This window comes from Pelophylax lessonae (genome assembly GCF_965119305.1).
Source record: "Pelophylax lessonae genome assembly, chromosome: 8".
Classification (NCBI taxonomy): domain Eukaryota; kingdom Metazoa; phylum Chordata; class Amphibia; order Anura; family Ranidae; genus Pelophylax; species Pelophylax lessonae.
The window spans coordinates 149,544,301-149,565,625 of record NC_138775.1 but is presented as its reverse complement, the minus strand read 5'-3'; the positions used below and the strand labels follow the sequence as shown (position 1 = coordinate 149,565,625).

At 38.6% G+C, this 21,325-nt stretch overlaps 1 protein-coding gene across 1 annotated transcript in view; it reads left to right on the top strand.

Moving 5' to 3' along the window:
* Positions 1-21,325, top strand: part of HMCN1 (hemicentin 1) — a 452,754-nt gene that overhangs the window by 253,780 nt on the left and 177,649 nt on the right. The window contains exons 54-62 of the mRNA XM_082265585.1: positions 2,231-2,434; positions 7,378-7,491; positions 8,342-8,529; positions 9,639-9,735; positions 11,825-11,986; positions 16,219-16,332; positions 16,423-16,625; positions 16,874-16,955; positions 20,521-20,652. Coding sequence (XP_082121711.1) covers positions 2,231-2,434; positions 7,378-7,491; positions 8,342-8,529; positions 9,639-9,735; positions 11,825-11,986; positions 16,219-16,332; positions 16,423-16,625; positions 16,874-16,955; positions 20,521-20,652 — 1,296 coding nt within the window. The remainder of the gene's footprint in view (positions 1-2,230; positions 2,435-7,377; positions 7,492-8,341; positions 8,530-9,638; positions 9,736-11,824; positions 11,987-16,218; positions 16,333-16,422; positions 16,626-16,873; positions 16,956-20,520; positions 20,653-21,325) is intronic.

Sequence of the window (21,325 nt, the reverse complement as noted above, 5' to 3'; positions counted from 1 at the left end):
TCTAAAGTCCCACCTAGTCCAATATGTTTAAAGCAACCAGGGATGGAGACGCCTTGCTTACAGCTTGGTGCCTCATCTAAAGTCCCACCGTGCGATTTTCGTGCGTTTTTGGTGGATGCAGTTTTTGATTTGACCCTAGTGTTTTCCGCATACAGGGATGGAGACCAATAGCATGACCTGCTTGTCTCATATAAAGTCCCAAAGGAAATAAGGGATTTCAAAGGCAGTGTGCTTTACAGGCCATGCCCCATATATAAAATCCCTTCCTATCCATATACTGCATCCACCAAGGGGATGGAGGTGTAATGCTTTTCAGCTGGTCTTCTCCAGTTTGCACCATGGTTATATTTTAACCTAATTATTTGAACTTTTTGAGACAATAGCCAGTCGTGCATGGGGATGGGTTGGGGGAGGTTGGGCTGTCTCCCTCTCACCTGTTCCCCATCCACCCATTAGCGGCCATGTGCCTCCAGTGTGAGGACACTAAATTAAGAGTGTAGGACTGCAGATTTAAACAGGGTGCCGTGACGTGGCTCTGCAGCTTTCACATGCGTTTGCAAATGTGTGTCAACTAAACCCCTGTTCTTTGTACCAAGAGACAGGTCTTATTTGGTTGGTGACAGACTGGAAGGTGAGTACATCAAACTGGGGGCTGGCTGACCTTCATGCACCTCTTACAATCCTTCAACCTCATTTTGTGTTTTGTTATAGGGATGGAGACGCCGGGCAACACCAGCTTGGGTCTCATCTAAAGTCCCACCTAGTCCAATATGTTTAAAGCAACCAGGGATGGAGACGCCTTGCTTACAGCTTGGTGCCTCATCTAAAGTCCCACCGTGCGATTTTCGTGCGTTTTTGGTGGATGCAGTTTTTGATTTGACCCTAGTGTTTTCCGCATACAGGGATGGAGACCAATAGCATGACCTGCTTGTCTCATATAAAGTCCCAAAGGAAATAAGGGATTTCAAAGGCAGTGTGCTTTACAGGCCATGCCCCATATATAAAATCCCTTCCTATCCATATACTGCATCCACCAAGGGGATGGAGGTGTAATGCTTTTCAGCTGGTCTTCTCCAGTTTGCACCATGGTTATATTTTAACCTAATTATTTGAACTTTTTGAGACAATAGCCAGTCGTGCATGGGGATGGGTTGGGGGAGGTTGGGCTGTCTCCCTCTCACCTGTTCCCCATCCACCCATTAGCGGCCATGTGCCTCCAGTGTGAGGACACTAAATTAAGAGTGTAGGACTGCAGATTTAAACAGGGTGCCGTGACGTGGCTCTGCAGCTTTCACATGCGTTTGCAAATGTGTGTCAACTAAACCCCTGTTCTTTGTACCAAGAGACAGGTCTTATTTGGTTGGTGACAGACTGGAAGGTGAGTACATCAAACTGGGGGCTGGCTGACCTTCATGCACCTCTTACAATCCTTCAACCTCATTTTGTGTTTTGTTATAGGGATGGAGACGCCGGGCAACACCAGCTTGGGTCTCATCTAAAGTCCCACCTAGTCCAATATGTTTAAAGCAACCAGGGATGGAGACGCCTTGCTTACAGCTTGGTGCCTCATCTAAAGTCCCACCGTGCGATTTTCGTGCGTTTTTGGTGGATGCAGTTTTTGATTTGACCCTAGTGTTTTCCGCATACAGGGATGGAGACCAATAGCATGACCTGCTTGTCTCATATAAAGTCCCAAAGGAAATAAGGGATTTCAAAGGCAGTGTGCTTTACAGGCCATGCCCCATATATAAAATCCCTTCCTATCCATATACTGCATCCACCAAGGGGATGGAGGTGTAATGCTTTTCAGCTGGTCTTCTCCAGTTTGCACCATGGTTATATTTTAACCTAATTATTTGAACTTTTTGAGACAATAGCCAGTCGTGCATGGGGATGGGTTGGGGGAGGTTGGGCTGTCTCCCTCTCACCTGTTCCCCATCCACCCATTAGCGGCCATGTGCCTCCAGTGTGAGGACACTAAATTAAGAGTGTAGGACTGCAGATTTAAACAGGGTGCCGTGACGTGGCTCTGCAGCTTTCACATGCGTTTGCAAATGTGTGTCAACTAAACCCCTGTTCTTTGTACCAAGAGACAGGTCTTATTTGGTTGGTGACAGACTGGAAGGTGAGTACATCAAACTGGGGGCTGGCTGACCTTCATGCACCTCTTACAATCCTTCAACCTCATTTTGTGTTTAGATTAATACTATCTCTCTTTTTGCCTTTCCAGTGCCTCCAAACTTCCCGAAAATGTCTAGCCTCCTGCTAAATACTGACAGCAGCATCGTGGGAAAAATCGGAGAGACCAAAGATGTTATCATCAACAATCCATTTACTCTTTATTGTGAAACAAATGCCATTCCACCACCAACTATCACGTGGTATAAAGATGGCAAGGCTCTAACCTCCAGTGACAAGACATTTTTATTACCAGGTACTCATTCTTTCTACATTTCACTATGACTAATGTCATACATTACAAGAAAAAAAATGATTGTTGAAAGTCTTTTTAGAATTATTTACACAGAAAGGTTAAATATGTATATTAGCATGACTTAACGTACTTTTTGTTAACTGTTTACATTTGCCCAAGATCTTTTTCTGTATGCACATTATTAGGATGTTCTTCAGTGATCTGTACTTGTAATAGGCCATGTGTATATTGGAATTAGTAAGCTATTTTTGTAGGTGTCTCTCCTGATTTTCTGAGTAATTTCTGCTTCTTGATCTTAAGGGATATGGGCAGGAAGCAAAATTTTTTTTAGAAACCATTGTAATTACGCAAATAGAATATAAAATGCAGCGCATAAAAGACAGTGGTGATTAGTCCATAATGTATTCAATCAGTGAAGTTGAGACAAAAGTTTGCACCTCTCGATGTGCAAAAGGTAGACTGACACAAGTGATCCAGATGGACAGGCACCTCCACCACATTGAGTAGAAAGCCCTTACCAGAAAGTCGGGATCATTGCTTGCACAATGATCTACAGCACTTTAGAAATGGATGTCTATCCAATTGTACACAGCACAGATGCATCAAATATACTTTACTCCATGTATAGACAGATGATTCAATGCCGTCCAGTAGAAGGGGAGGGTGCATCATAAAATAAGAAAAGAATTCTCTTTTGTGCAATGTGTCTAAACTAAAATGTATTAATCCAAAGTAAATGCACTCACTGATTAAATAACAATGTACAGCGTAAAAAGGCATCCGGTAACGCTGGAGACAGCGCCAAATCTTCCTGGTTGGTGATGTCAGATGCAGAGTTGGCTCCTCCTACGCGTTTCATAGTAAGATACTTTGTCAGGGGGCGTGACTCTGCGCTTATGTACCACCATTTATATACGACCTGGACGGGAAACGGAAGCACAAATGGCCAATAGCACATCGGACCATAAACCAAAACCGGAACGCCCACATTGTGTAACGCAAACAGTAGCTAGAGTGGAAATTAGTCCGGAACCGGAAACATTGCTGAATAGAACGCATTTGAGAAAGCCGCAAAATACATAAAAACATTAAATGCAGCATATCGGGGCTAAAGCAGAACTCCCCGCTATAGTATTCATAAAGTGCCCATGACTGATCCCAGTGTTAATGTATAATTAAAATGACATGTATAACACTTTCCAATGTATCTCAAAAGGAAAAAGGGGAAAGATAACACTGGATATCAATAAGTGCTTGAGGAAATTATAACATACCCAAAAAATGCCTGCGTGAGTCGCCATTTACCAGAAAGATCTGACTGTTACATATAAAATAAGAACATATATAATTATAATAAAAATACAATACAAAGGAAAACCGAAAAATAATAAAATATAAAAGAAAAATTATATTATAAGAACCTAGCTATTATTAATAAAAGTGTTGAAATCTAGGTCCACGTTCAGACCCAGTGGTCTAAAACATTTAAGCTGGTATATCCACTTAGTTAACCCCAACCTCAATAAATTTGAAGTTTTTATGGACATTCATAAATATTTTAGAAAATTAAATATACAGAGGTACCTGGTCCCCAACCCCATTAGGAGCACTCTTCCAAATTCAGATGGTTTCAGACACTCCGAATTGACCAATGCTTCATTATTCAATATTCAATCCCCCAGGGAACCTTCCCCCTTCACTGAATGTCTTCAGGGAAGTGGTTTTGGCTGATTTGGAAAAAACAATCATAAAAAAACATACTTGAACCCAAGATTCAAGATAGGCATGGAGTCCCTCAAAGGTCAAAATGATATAGTAGTCCGCCCTGCCGACAAAGGCGGGGGTATTGTTGTGTTGATTAGGGCAGACTACTATACAAAAATGAGGAGTATCTTATCAGATACAGACACATGGTGTCCCCTAGACAGAAATCCCACTGCCACTTATAAAAAGGAATTGACTCTATTGGTGGAGGAGGGATATCGAAAGAACATCTTAGACACTGCGGGATCCAGTAATATATTACTTACCTAAAGTTCACAAGGATCCCCTCCATCCACCTGGTCGCCCTATAATCAGTGGAATTGATTCCATAACTTCAATGGTAGGGTGATATATAGATAATTTCCTTCAGCCATTGGTTACTGTCACTATCATATATAAAGGATACCACTCAGGTATTGAACATCCTGGAAGGTATCAAATGGCAGGAGGGTTATCTATTAGCAACAGCCGATGTGGCATCACTTTATACTATCATCTCTCATGCTCACTGCAGGCATGCCGTTGAGCATTTCCTTCAAAGGGATGCTACCTTACCTGTTATCCAACAGAAGTTTATTCTAGATCTATTAGACTACTCTATGAGTCATAACTTCTTTTGGTTTCGAGACTAATACTTCCTTCAGTGCAGGGGAGTGGCCATGGGGGCAAAGTTTGCCCCCTCCATGGCCAATCACTTCATGGAGGAGTGGGAGGAACAGGTAATTTATGCGCAACCAAGACCATAACCTCTGTTCTGGGGGTGCTATATTGACGACGTGTTGTTGCTTTGGAATGGAAATAGGGACTCTCTAGAGTCCTTTTTTCCATTCTGAATGACAATGACAGAGGTATATCCTTACAGTATGAAGTAAGTAGTGAAGAAATTCACTTTTTAGACCTCAGGATTAGAGTGCAGCAACATCAGATTGTGACGTCTACTTTCTTTAAAGAGACTGATCACAACGACTTTATCAGCCTTGACAGTTGCCATCACAAGTCTTGGCTCAAAGATGTTCCCAAGAGCCAGTTCAGACGGCTGAGGAGGAACTGCACTCTACTCCATGACTACCATAATGAGGCTGAACTATTGAAAGCTAGATTCTTGGCCAAAGATTATAGTCAAATAGAGCTAGATTCCATCATCAAGACAATGGGGGAAATGGATAGGGACACTATTCCAAAACCCACAGGACTGTTACCCCAAAATGGCAAGCCTGTTGCTGCATCTGAGAAATTTTCACCTTGTTTCTCTTTCTTCACAACTTATTCTACCCAGAATCGCGTAGTTAAAAATCTTCTTTCAAGGCATTGGAATATTCTAAAAAGTGATAGAATCTTGGGTCCACTTATATCGGACACTCCCTCTGTCATCTGTAGGGGTGCTCCCCCTCTTAAGTTACAAATTGCACCAAATGTAATTGAACCTCCTTCTTTAATCTGAAGGGCTTCTTTCCATGTAAAAAGTGTGGGGTATGTGCCCTTAATACTTTGAAAGCCAAAAAATATACACAATTTTCTTCCAATATTACCCAATCGTCTTACAATATTGAATTTTTTTGCACCAATAATGTCATCTACATGGTGACCTGTCCATGTGGCTTACATTATGTTGGTCGGACCATCAGGGCCTTTCAGACCCGAATGAATGAACATATCAACAACATCCGCAAGGTTTTTCCGAAACATAATTTATCAAGGCACTATGATCAATGCCACAACAGGAATCCAGCTGGGACGTCCTTTTTGGTGATTGATTTGTTTAAACCTAATTGGAGAGGTAGCCACTTATGTTGAGAGATACTAAGTGGATATTATGTTGAGAGAAACTAAGTGGATATACCAGCTTAAATTCTGTTTATATGGGTGTGATTCTTGCACCGTCCTGAGAGGTATATGAGTGTGTATGCCCTCAATGCCACTTGTACTATTACTGCTAACCACACAGTTACAGGAATAGAATTAAGGGGGGGAGTACCGCGCTTCAAGGGTATTGTATGGAATAAAGTGACTTAGTGATTAATAATAATAATAAATATATCAGTGATATTAAAATCAATAAATAATTAAACTTGTTCCTGATATGACGTATTCCAATATATTACTGTGTTGTATAAATCAAATTCATAAAATGTAGGCAAATAAAATCAATAAATATGACAATGAAATGATAAAGTGCTGATAGTGATAAGTGTATAGAACCTTGTATAAATCATATCATATATATAAAAAAACATATACAATCTTCTCAAAAATAAATAAATACATATATGAATAATAAATAATGAAAGTGCTTATGGTGGTTCTGTGTTCAAACAAAACTCTATGAAGGTGATATTTGTGTGCCAATAAGGTGCTCTGTGCATATCAATAACTTGCTTAAAGATATTTCCTTAATATATTTCCAATGAGGTTAAATGCAAATATGCATCATATATATATAGTGCTCAAGTGTCCAAAACAATAAAAACAGGAAAAGCAAATCTTCCTCTTCTGGTTATCAAAATAACTTTCCTTCCACCTCTACACCTTGTGAATCAGAGTGCTCTTTGGTGCTCATCACCTCTAGGTGTGCTAACTGCTCACCTCAATGCCTTAGGCAATGCGCTTTTAGATCTGTTAAAAGATCTGATCCTTTATCCTCTCTTCCTCTGAGTATATTAGGTTAGATATGGGGGATGGTGGTGTACTCCTCCTTGCCAAGATCAAGCTTGGGCTTGCTGGTGGTTCCACGTATCTCAAAATAAGGGGGCCGATATAATGTTATCGTGATGTAACGCGTAGGGCAGACGGAGCACCGGAAGTGAAGTTACGGGACATGGAGGAATAGTCCCACGGTATATTGGAGGACAGTAGCGGTTTTAAACTGTGAGTTGCTACATTTTTTTCTTGAATAAACTTATGTGAAATACTACACTATATCAGCCCCCTTATTTTGAGATACGTGGAACCACCAGCGAGCCCAAGCTTGATCTTGGCAAGGAGGAGTACACCAATTGCAGTAACAGTAATGGGATAGGAGGAAATAATAGTATTAAATCTTTAAAGTCTTCACCCAATGAAACATTTCCTCTACATGAAATGTATGTATATGTGTAAATATTGTAATTTTAGTTTAATTGTAAACTCAATTGTAATATGGACATCATTAATACAAGCCTTATAAATTCATTTATTTATAGGTGGACACAGTCTACAGATTGCAAGAGCACGCCTGGAGGATGCTGGGACATATAGTTGTGTTGCTATAAATGAGGCAGGAGAGGATTCTCTGCAGTATAATGTGGGAATACTATGTAAGTATTCTACTCTAATTTTAAAAACCTTTACTTAAAAAACTTGTTAAACTATTATGTGATTAGATGTGCTAGTGTTTTTGTAACACCTTTTATTGTCTTGCATAAATAACGTAAATACATCACAGCAAAAAATCCTACTGAATGTTCAATAAAGGTTACCCATGCAGACAAGTTGTCGTCAAACCACAAATTATTTTTAAATCGTGTAAACAAATAAGAATTGGTATCTTCATCTTAATTACATCTAATTGGATTTCACATACTGAGATAGCCTGACTACATTGTAACCTTTTTTTCCCTTGAGGTCATTGAGAAATGTATGTTAAATATGTGTGTATTGCATGGGAACACTCTATATTTTTACTATAGTCATCATATGACATTTTCTATTTGTGTCCATCTTTCTAAAACAGTAAAACATGTTTCCTTTGGAAACCTTGCTGAAATGTTATGATTGTCACAGCCAAACTCCAGCCAAATCTGTTTTACTTTATTGTTTTTGCTTTAAGAGAAATTGGGGGTACAGTTGTTAGTTGGACAGGAAGGAGTGAGTAGTGAAAACGATTGTCAGATGTTCTTTCGCTTGCTCAGTACCAAAAATATTTTGTCTTTGTTTTTGTCCTGGTCAGACAGATTTTCATAATTTCCTGTCCTGAAAGAAGGTGAGGTGGTATCACCCAAGTGGGAATACAAAAAAGAGCAATTGAAGCCTGATAGAGCTTCTAGCTATCCTTGCAAACAAAAACTGAAAAAAAAAGTCTGGAGTTGGGCTTTATATTTGAGTTATATCTGTGCAACATCTACAGTATGTAAAGATACATTTTTTTAACAGAACTTTTTTATTTAGTGCCACCAACCTTTGAGGGGGGAAGTGAAAATTTGTCAGAGGATGTAACATTTCTGGTAAATCAGACAGTGTTGTTGGACTGTGTGGGGGAAAGTAATCCTGCTCCAACAGTAAGCTGGCAGAAGGATGGACAGGCCATTAAAGATGGAAAACACTTTCAGATTTTATCCAATGGAAGATACTTGCAGGTCTGTATTATTATTTTCTATGCAAATGTTTTAACCTGCTAAAGAGTATGTCCAGACAAAATGTTTTTTTTTTTTTAAAGAGTAGGGAAGGGTTAGAAACATTGTCAGGTTATACTGCTATCTGGGGCTCTGTTAAAGGAGAAGTACATCCAAAGCTCATTTGGCTGTACTTCTCCTGTAGATCCTAGGAGTGCAGTTTGTTCTGCACTCCTGTGACCCACTTTTAGCTGACAGAGCCAGTCCAGGCTTGGGAAAGATCACTACCATATGGTCAGGATCCACTCAGAATCCTGGACTGGCACCTGGCTCAGGCTCTCAGCAACAGCTTCCACCCCTCCACAGCCTAGCAATCCAGTGAGTGCAAGCGGGGGGGTTCTTAGTCTTAGAGCCATCAGGGAACAGATGCGGCATCAGACCATTGCTGCATCCACCCACGTTTGTATGATTAAAAAAAACCTAACTTCTCTTTTAAAGAGATTTTTCTTCTTAATGTCATGCTTACAACACGAGAAAGAAAGTGAGGGAAATTAATAACAGCAACATATACAGAAATAAAAAATACTTTATTTAGTACAGAAGAGGAAGGCTAGAGCTCATGTCAGCTTTGTTTTGCCATGTGTCCCTCTTGCAAGTTTTCCCCCACTTCATGTCTTGTGACACTGCTGTCACTGTGACTGGAAACCATTGGGAAAGATCTGAACCTCCTGGAGCTTCAGATAGTATTAACAACTATAGTATTAATAACCCACAGAGGATTCTAGTTCTTCTTGGGTTTATACAAACATTAAAAAAAAACAGCTGGACATGAAAACCACTTTTCAGATTGTTGTTCTCCATTTTGCTGGGTGTGTTACTAGAATTCAATTTAAAAATAGAAAATCAGAAATCAGGATTTCTGATAAAGCAGATTATCTTTGGTGACACAATAATCACTCAATGGGTGGTATAGCATTTGATTGGATGGGCATATTTTTCCAAGTGAATGTAAAATAGATAGGTACAAGGCCATTTATGTCTGATTTATTTTTAATATTATAATGTGGTCTATTGCCTGTTAGTAACGCTATGATAATTTATAACTATATTTTACCATTATGTTTTTCCTTTAGATCTCAAACACTGAGTTATCAGATACTGGTCAGTACATCTGCATTGTGGAGAATGTAGCAGGAAGTGCACAGAAATTGTTCAAGCTGAACATCCATGGTAAAGTTCCCCTAATGTAATCATTATTTTCTTTTGTTCACTTACATTAGGAAGGAAATACATATTACCATTAGGTATATACAGCAGCAACACTATGTAAACAAAGCAACAGTTACTGTAACCTATGTTAACAATATATAGAGTTTACATTTATAATAAGTCGGGATGAGCCTGCATTTGTTCAAAACCAGGTTTGGGTTTGAACCCAGAAACCAGCTGTTATTCTTGGTCCATTGAGCTTTGGGGAGTGGGATTGTCTGCCCTGCAGCAGATGTTTCAGAAGGGTGGGGGTGCTTGTGATATCCTTGACCTAATATGGACTTGGGGCCTGGTTTTGAGAAAACATAAGCTCTTCCCTAATAATAAGTTATATTAGTTGATTAAGGTGTAACTAGGATTTTTTTTGTTTTAAAAGAGGATGGCAAAAAACTACTACAGAAGTAAAATATTGCATAAAGGAAACTTGCTGTGTCTCGCTCAGCAAAGCCAGGAGTATGTAGATAGAGTTTCTTGAAACTATTTGATCAGCATGATTACTGTACTAGGGAACTTGATTATTCAGAGGGGATGTCAACATTGGTAGCTTGTTGCCCAAAAAAAACGCCTGCAATAAAACACCTGGGCATTTTTTTTGGCGCAGGCGGTTTTTTGGGCATTTTTTGGGGGTCTTTGGAGGCAGGCAAAACATCTGAACTTCTGTATAGGGGTATATATAGACACACATGTATGTATAAATACACATATATAGGTGTGATAGGAGCGGAGCCATATGCCTGTTAATTATTTCATTAGCGCAAGCATAGTGTTCTGCTATTTTCACACCTATATATGTATAGGTGTATATATACATACATGTGTGTGTATATATACCCCTATACACAAGTTCAGATGTCATGCCTGACTCGAAAGACCCCAAAAAAATGCCCAAAAAAACGCCTGCAATAACACACCTGGGCGTTTTTTTTTTTGGAGCAGGCGTTTTTTTGGGGTCTTCGGAGGCAGACAAAACATCTGAACTTCTGTATAGGGGTATATATACACACACACTTATATGTATTATACACATACACACATATAGGTGTGATAGGAGCGGAGCCATATGCCTGTTAATTATTTCATTAGCGCAAGCATAGTGTTCTGCTATTTTCACACCTATATATGTGCAGGTGTATATATGCATACATGTGTGTGTATATATACCCCTATACACAAGTTCAGATGCCATGCCTGACTCCAAACATGTCCTCAAAAAAGCCCTATAAACGCCTGCAGCAAAAAGCAGGCTGACCGGCGAGAAGCCATATCCCTGTTCTATAAGTCACCTAAGAGAAACGATCTTTTCTCTATAGCGGTCACCCTGAAATGGAAGGGTTTGGTCACCCTGCCATAGCAGTCAGTGTCAGTTCACCCTACACTACACTACGGTCACCCTGGCACTTGACACTTTCCCTACAGAAACTAGATTTTTGAAGCTAACTAAAGTGGAAAATAGTACCCTAACTACACTAGATATCCCTTTCCTCACACTAATAATTGCTAAATGACACTTTTGAAGCAGAAGTAACAGAACTGCTTTCACTCTCTTCCACGTCCCTGTATTACAATGCTAGGAATTTGGCGGGGCTATCTTATATACTGGGGGGCGTATTCACTAATGATTGGCCTCTGGAACCCCTTGTCACTCCAATCACATTCCTAGCATTCTCCTGCCCCCTAAATTGGCTTTTACTAATGGTTCTGGTCCAATCATGGGCTTTTAAAGCCCATTTCCTGTCCCATTGCATTTTGGTCGGTTCTGGTTGCCGAATTCCGAACTTTTTCAGCAAAAAGTTCTAAATTCGGCCGAACCTCGAACAGTCAATGTTCGGGTCGAACCGATGGTCGACCCGAACCGTTCGATCATCCCTAGTAGCTAGTATACTTTCTCCGTACAGGTGTCTTTTAAAGAAGTAAATTAAGACAAAAACACAATCGTTGGAGTTGCTACTCTCACCCAAAAATTATTTGGAAGAATATAGACTTCTGTAATAGTTCTAAAACAAATGTTTAATTATATATGCTCTGTAATTCTTCCCATTTTTTGTTGCAGTTCCCCCCAAAGTCACAGGGGACGCTTTCGAAAATGTTACTGCCATAGAGAATGATTTCATCTCCTTGTCATGTGATGTAACTGGATTTCCACCACCTGCAATAAACTGGATAAGGGATGGCGATGTCCTTACTCCTAGCAAGCATCTATTAATTGTCCCAGGTAAAAATCCATAAAACTTGAGCTTTAGCATTAGCTATAACAGTGGTTCTCAATTCCGGTCCTCGGGACCCACTAACAGGCCAGATTTTAAGTATTACCTTGGGGGATGCAGACTAGAATACTGCAATCACTAAGCAGCAAATTAGATCACCTGTGATGTAATTTAGTTATCTTGCAAACCTGGCCTGTTGGTGGGTCCCGAGGACCGGAGTTGGGAACCACTGAGCTATAGTATGCTTATCGTTTTCTATAGAACAAATGTCTACTTTAAAGAGTTTGCCACCTCATCTTTCGAATAGTGGGTTTTCAGTCATTTCGCGCAAACTATCACCATTTGTTTGGAAGAAAAAAAAAAAAAACATTCAAGGATTTCTTTATATTTGTCTCAGTTAAAAAGCAAGAAGTGCTTTGTCAATTCTAGACCATAGAAAGTCAAATTAAACCTCTCTTGAGGGCACAATAAAGATTACATTAAGGAAAAGCAGCTTGCACAATATTAGATATATTATATACATAAACATTAAACTTGAAAACAAGTGTTGCACTAATCCAAATACGATAATATGCACATTCAAAAATGATAGTAAATATCTGTGCCAATTTTATGTGAAAAACGCCAACAAAAAAAAAACAGTCTGTGAAATAATCACAACAAAGTCCTTCTGTGTCACAATGTGAGGGACAAAAAGTAATCTTCCAAAGTGCTCAGCTGGTCCACATGTGAAGGCTTACCAGAGAGCCATAAACCCCATTTATTGAGTAGTCATATTTTGCATTGATGTTACAACCATCATGAAAGCAATGCAGTTGTCAAATTCTGTCACCTCTCTTTAAGTATCACCTCAGAACATTGCATGTATGAGAAAAGAGAAAATAAGAGCCACATGCTCTCAACAGTTTAAATTCAATATTACGTTTATAAAAAAAAAAACAAAAAAACAAACTCACATATATAATAGAAGTATTAGCGCTATGTTTCTATGTATCCACAATACTAACTCAGAACCCAATCAGTACACTTCCACAAGTGTGATGACATTGTGATTTTTTCATGTATTGTTTTTTGTGGGTTTTTCACTCAATATTGGCAGATATTGGGGTCATTATTATGTTAGAATAATGCCCTGCAGCCCAGTCTCCAAAGGGAGGGGATCATGCTCTGCTTCAGTATGTCACTGTACATTGTGGCATTCATGGTTCCCTCAATGAACTGTAGCTCCCAAGTGCCGGCAGCACTCATGCAGCCCCAGACCATGACACCACCATGCTTGACTGTAGGCAAGACACACTTGTCTTTGTACTCCTCACCTGGTTGCTGCCACACACGCTTGACACCATCTGAACCAAATAAATTTATCTTGGTCTCATCAGACCACATGACATGGTTCCAGTAATCCATGTCCTTAGTCTGCTTGTCTTCAGCAAACTGTTTGCGGGTTTTCTTGTTCATCATCTTTAGGAGAGGCTTTCTTCTGGTGGGATGACAGCCATGCACACCAATTTGATGCAGTGTGTGGTGTATGGTCTGAGCACTGACAGGCTGACCCCCACCCCCCCCTCACCCCTTCAAACTCTGCAGCAATGCTGGCCACACTCATACGTCTATTTCCCAAAGACAACCTCTGGATATGATGCTGAGCACATGCACTAAACTTTTTTAGTCAAACATGGCGAGGCCTGTTCTGAGTGGAACCTGTCCTGTTAAATCACTGTATGGTCTTGGCTATCATACTGCAGCTCAGTTTCTGGCAATCTTCTTATAGCCTACGCCATCTTCAGATCTCAGATCTTCAGATAGTTCTTTGCCATGAAGAGCCATGTTGAACTTCCAGTGACCAGTATGAGCGAGTGAGAGCGATAATACCAAATTTAACACAACTGCTCCCCATTCACACCTGAGACCTTGTAACACACTTGATAGCAGCAGGAGCCAATGGCTCCTGCTGCTATCAATTTATCCAATGAGGACCCGAGACAGCGGCTGGAGCTGCTGGGCTTGTGCTCGTTGTTGGAACGTTTGGGTTCAGGTAAGAATAATAGGGGGTCTGGGGGGCAGCTGCAACCAAGAATGCATTAAGGTGCAAAACCTTGAGACTTTACAATTCCTTCAAAGATACCCCTTTATTTATAAAATCCAGGTGGACTTGTAGGGAAATGACCATAGTATTTACACTACAGCATAACTATTCATCATTACAACTGCTAGTTTAAGAACCCTGTAATGATGATGCTAGCTAAGTTGTCTGATGTCTTTACTTGACCATTAGAACAAATTGTAATTTTACACATCTTGATAAAAAAAGACTTTGCTTTTATGGAACATTATCTTGATTATAAATTATTCTTCTGTTGAACAGTAATTATGTGACATTTTGGAAAATAATAATAATAAAGGTTTTTGTTTTGTCAGTCAAGAGACACACGTTTCCTTAAACAGTAACATATGCAGTCTAGAACTTTTCACTTGTTGAATGAGGTAAAATAAGTCTTCAGGGAATCAAGGCTTTAATCTAACAAAAACTAAAAGGGCAATACTTTAAGAATTTCCACTGTGCTAGTATTGGAGTTCATAAACTTAATAAACCCCTAGTAATTTAAATTGGTGACCTAAATGTGGTTTTTGCAAGTGATTTTGATCCATAATTTTTTTTCAATGCCTTCCCCAGCCACTCCATAGAACAAGGTCCCTACCAGATTAGGACATTGTTCAGTTTTTTGTGTTGTGGGGAATCCATATTGCTCAATTCATGATGGACTGAGGTTAAATACAATCAATATCTCAGTTTAGAACATCTACCGATCCTCTCTCATCCTCTGGAATGTTCTACCCCAATCTGTCTGACTATCTCCTACTCTGTCCACTTTCAGATGATCCTGAAAGCACATCTCTTCAGAGAAGCCTATCTGGCCCCCCCCTTACAACTGTACATTTTTTTTCTCCATCAGCACATCCCCCCCACAGTTATTACCTCATGCATCTCTTGACCCTCCCTCTTAGATTTTAAGCTCTAACGAGCAGGGCCCTCTGATTCCTCCTGTATTAAAGAGTATTGTAGTTGTACTGTCTACCCTCAAGTTGTAAAGTGATGCATGAACTGTCGATGCTATATAAATCCTGTATCATATTTAATATTAATAATAATATTTGTCTTGTGTTAGTGATAACTAGGAAAGTTATTTAAAGTCAATGGTAGAAGTTCACCCATTTTCAATTGAAGAAATTCATGAGTTATTATTGCTTGCTTTAAGCATTTGATGTAAGATGTGGCTCAGAAAGATATAACAGCAATTGAAGATGCCTTGATCCATCATTCTGATTTTAATGCTGTAGCTGGACAGCAGAAAATGTAGTTTCTACTTAACATAAAAAACCTTAGCTCTTTCTTCTGTTTTTAATCCTCTTCAGCTTATTTGTCATATTTTTGTCAGTTTTATACAACTTTTTTGTGTTCATTATTTTGAGGAATAGTAATTATGTATCAGCATGTCTCTGTATATATTTCATTTGTTCATTAGTCTTCAAAATCACAGAATAGTAAAGAATTGACACGGCACTAAGTTGCACCTAACCAAATTCAAAACATGTGTCATTTAGATGTACAACAGAGCATGAGACAATGGAGCTAAGCTAAGATGGCTAAGCTAAGGTAGTTAAGTGTCTTATTTTAAATATTTAGGTTTGACTTAAAATATGGAAAATGACTTATATGTGGAAAAACAGTGCTTTAGGTTCCAGGTGGATATTGTTATAGTCTATTAGCACTTTATGAAAGGATAATCAAGTATGCAAAGTAAAACATCATTGTAGCAAACATGGTCTTATATGGAGCTACGAATGCAATTTTAAAGTGAGATCTCGCCATACTAGTCCCTGACTGTCTGTATAACATAAGTGGGCTAGCAACATTTTTCAGAGCATGGTAAGTGTCAAATGCCATTTCTGTTGTTTAAGCTATTAGTGAACATCATTATTCAACACAAATATGAGGTGTGTTCCTTCTGCTAAGCTCATGTTAGCCCATTGTCTTCCTGTCTGGGAGAACAGGCATACATACTGAATCCTTCATATTAATGTTTATTCCTTAATATATTTCGTATAAAGATAGATTTAAGACCACTTGACCTAATCTGAAAATGAATATTGGCATTCAGATTAATACACAACTGAACTAAAGGTATAATTATATTTAGAGCACTGATTCTCCTTGTAATCAATACTATATTTATTTTAGGTGGTCGAGTTTTGCAGATTCCTCAGACGAAACTGACAGATGCTGGTGAATATGTATGTGTGGCCATCAATCAAGCCGGTGAAAGCAAGAAGACATTCTACCTTAGTATTTTTGGTGTGTTTTTGTAATTATATTATGCACAATAGATACAAAAATAAGAATAAGTCAGGAAAATATTGACTATAATTATTTCTGTTATTTCAGTTCCACCCACCATCATAGGTGGTGGCAGAGATTCTAGTACTGAGGTGAACATTAACATTGCTACATCTGCGTCACTTGAATGCTTTACAAATTCTGTCCCACCTAGTGTCATTAGCTGGTATAAAAATGGTCAAATGCTCTTGGAATCCACAAATTACATGATTATGGATGAAGGACAAATAATGAAGATTAAGAATGTTCAGGTAGGGACCAGAGAAAGAGAAAACGTATCTGTTTTTTTAATTATTAAACCTAAACACTGAAATATGTGAAAAGTGGAAAGAAAGTGGCAGTTGTTTTTTTGTTTTTAAGATTACAGTCCATATACAGTACATTTTGAATGCTTAATATACTTTTCCTATTTTCACAAAAATGCAGTGCATTTAATAAATATTTTTTATTTGTTTGTGCCATGTAAATTATATTAAATAACTCTTTAAATATGTTTCAGGTATCTGATACTGGTGAATATGAATGTGTAGCAACGAATGTTGCTGGGGAAGACAAGAAGAAATTTTTAGTGAATGTTTATGGTGAGTGAATCTACACAAATGTATTAAGGGCTACTATAGTCTTTGTGTGTATATATATGTGTGTATATATATGTGTGTATATATATATATATATATATATATATATATATATATATATATATATATATATATATATATATGTGTATATATATATATATATATACATACAGTATATAAAAAACTGTACAAAAGCGGCCTAATGCATACTTTCAAGCTGACCAGAAAAAAAAACAAAAAAACAAAACTCTTTTGACAACTCAACAAAGGTTTTAGTAGCCTACATTTGAAAATACATGTGGAAACTTCAATGTACCTGTGGTAAGTGTGATCCCTAACACTAAACTATCTGGGTTTCCAAACTATGGAATATATATAGCAAATTCACAGAGAGAAGGCTCAGCTGGAGGCATCACTATACTCCCTAAAGTCAGCAATATCCAGGAAGCCCACAAATTGCCTGTACAAGGCAGCTCAGGATTTTCAGTGTGTGTCTGCACCAAATCCAAAATATGGCAGCCACTCTGGCCTGTTTGATATAGCAAAAAGGGAAAAATGCACATGGGAAGGGCAATGTACAAATGTGGTACCCAGCACAATGTCATGCTAGCTAGAAAAAAAATAGACAACAACAAAAAAGTATACATCCATGAGCAGTTTGTAATGTTATACCTACAGGGGCAGTCATATTTAGGGTTCACATTCTAAGATCATAAGATCATTACCACTCTATCTACCTTACTTTCTCTTCTATCTTCTTTCCTCACCCTCTTCTGTCTCTATTTGTCTTCTATCATATTTTGGATGGACCAACACTTAGGTCCACCCTTCTCGCTTCCATAAGAACAGTAACCACATTACCTGATAATTGCACATCTTATGCAATCAGGACTATGTGCTCTGATATAGATGAAGTATGGTAATCGTCTTCTCCATACTTAAAAAACCCATGACCCATGCACTTCTCAAAATGTATTGTACATTGTACCTACACATGTTTGTTGTTAATTGTTACTGAAAAGTTTCTTTTGCTTTATATCCAAAGCACTTTACCATTGTTTGCACTTTGTATGACTTTTCTAATTTTCTGAATAAAGTTTAAAATTGTGAAAAAAAAAAAAAAGATCATTACAGTTGTTATACAACAAGTCTGAATAATTTTATTGAAAAACAGATATCCCTCTAGTAACTTTTCAAATCCACAATTCTACAAATGGTGAAACAAGCATGCTTATGGTATGCTACAATATAAACAGTACAGAAACAGTAATCACTCAAAATACACCATTAGTGTCCTTTTAAAGTAATGTGTGAGTACTGTCTGCATTAGATTTTCTATGATGACGGGGAGGGAAATTAAGAAACCAGCAAACTGTATCACTTTAACAATTTAGCCTATAGGTACAGGGTTACTAATTAAAATTCAGTCTAAAATTCTATGGAAAACCTTTTGCCAATTTGGATACACCTTTTAATTTGAGTCCTGTGTATTAAAATGGAAAGGTGTGGAACTACAGATCAAAAGTTCTTCTTGTAGTAACCACTCTTCAAACAACTAGTAATGGTTGATTGCTTTATAGTATCCTTCAAATGGATTGCTCTTAGAATGCTTGCAGTATGCAATAGTCTTTACTGATTACAATATCTTTAGCTGTCATGAGTGGAGCATCTATGCAGCTGAGCTCAAAGGTATTCCTCATAGACCAGGAATCCTAAAGTACATTTCTGGGGGGGTTCCATACCTGTTACACCGTAGTTTAGATTGAAATATCATATATCATACAGTATCTCACAAAAGTGAGTACACCCCTTACATTTTTGTAAATATTTTATTATATCTTTTCATGTGACAACGCTAAAGAAATGACACTTTGCTACAATGTAAAGTAGTGAGTGCACAGCTTGTATAACAGTGTAAATTTGCTGTCCCCTCAAAATAAATCAGCACACAGCCACTAATGTATAAACCGCTGGCAACAAAAGTGAGTATACCCCTAAGAGGAAATGTCCAAATTGGGCCCAAAGTGTTAATATTTTGTGTGGCCACCATTATTTTCCAGCACTGCCTTAACTCTCTTGGGCATGGAGTTCACCAGAGCTTCACAGGTTGCCACTGGAGTCCTCTTCCACTCCTCCATGAAGGCATCACGGAGCTGGTGGATGTTATAGACCTTGCACTCCTCCACCTTCTGTTTGAGGATGCCCCACAGATTCTCAATAGGGTTTAAGTCTGGAGACATGCTTGGCCAGTTCATCACCTTTACTCTCAGCTTCTTTAGCAAGACAGTGGTCATCTTGGAGGTGTGTTTGGGGTAGTTATCATATTGGAATACTGCCCTGTGGTCCAGTCTCCAAAGGGAGGGGATTGTGCTCTGCTTCAATATGTCACAGTACATGTTGGCATTCACCATGTTCCCTCAATGAACTGTAGCTCCCCAGTGTTGGCAGCACTTATGCAGTCCCAGACCATGACACTCCCACAACCATGCTTGACTGTAGGCAAGACACACTTGTCTTTGTACTCCTCACCTGGTTGCCACCACACACACACTTGACACCATCTGAACCAAGTAAGTTTATCTTGGTCTCATCAGACCACAGGACATGGTTCCAGTAATCCATGTCCTTAGTCTGCTTGTCTTCAGCACACTGTTTTCTGGCTTTCTTGTTCATCATGTTTAAAAGAGGCTTCCTTCTGGGACGACACCCATGCAGACCAATTTGATGCAGTGTGCATGGTCTGAGCACTGAAAGGCTGACCCCCCACCCCTTCAACCTCTGGCAGCACTCATACATCTATTTCCTAAAGACAACCTCTGGATATGACGCTGAGCATGTGCACTCAACTTGTTTGGTCAACCATGGCAAGGCCTTTTCTGGGTGGAACCTGTCCTGTTAAAAAAAAATTGTATGGTCTTGGCCACCGTGCTGCAGCTCAGTTTCAGAGCCTTGGCAATTTTCTTATAGCCTAGGCCATCTTTATGTAGAGCAACAATTATTTTTTTCAGATCCTCAGAGAGTTCTTTGCCATGAGGTGCCATGTTGAACTTCCAGTGACCAGTGTGAGAAAGTGAGAGCGATAACACCAAATTTAACACACCTGCTCCCGAGTCCCCATTCACACCTGAGACCTTGTAACACTAACAAGTCACATGACACCAGGGGGGGGGTGTAATTGGGCCCAATTTGGACATTTTTTCTTAGGGGTGTACTAACTTTTGTTGCCAGCGGTTTAAACATTAATGGCTGTGTGTTGAGTTATTCTGAGGGGACAGCAAATTTACACTGTTATACAAGCTGTACATTCACTACTTTACATTGTAGCAAAGTGTAATTTCTTCAGTGTTGTCACATGAAAAGATATCATAAATTATTTACAGAAATGTGAGGCATGTACTCACTTTTGTGAGATACTGTATATTACATACAGCATATCTTCTGTTGATGGCAATTTTATTGCCTTGATTTTTAAGATGTCAATATCATGGGGCTATTTGATTTTAGGTAATGCTTACATTTATTGCATTGGAATTCATTTTCAAATGTTTTGGAATAATCTTTTTTTCAGTACCTCCCAGTATACAAGGTCCCCAAGTGGAATATCATAATGGAATCATTGAAAACTCTGTTACCTTGCATTGCAATGCTTATGGCATACCCCTTCCAACAATGACCTGGCTTAAGGATGGAAATCCTATAAGTAAGCATTATTTTGCTAATTGTGTACTAATTCTCCAATGGTGGACATTGATCTTAAGCATGATTTTTTTGTATGGAAGTTCTCTCGGGTCTGGCACTACAAAAATGGTCTGTGACAGTGTTGATTTGCATACACTATGAAGCCTGGCTGTGCCTGGCTACAATACTTTCTGAGTCGTAAAAAAAAGCAGCTAAATGATGCTGAGAAAAAAATGTAGTTTCTTATTTCTCTACAAGTTTTAGGTTAGTGACACTTAATGTTTTGAAACCTTTGGATTAGCATGACAGCAAGGCATCTAGCATTGAGAAGAAGAGGTCAGCAGTTACAGCTTGCATTATATATATATATATATATATATATATATATATATATATATACATATATATATATATATATATATATATATATATATATATATATATATATATATATATATATATATATATATATATATATATATATATATATATATATATATATATATACACACACATTATATATGTAAATACACACAGCTGAGAGGCTGTTTGCTTTGGGGGGGGGGGGGGGTGGCCTTTACCAGGGATGGTGTGGAGTCACAACAGGGATGGTGTGGAGTCACAAACACTTGTGATAGTAGTTTCTTATTTCTCTACAAGTTTTAGGTTAGTGACACTTAATGTTTTGAAACCTT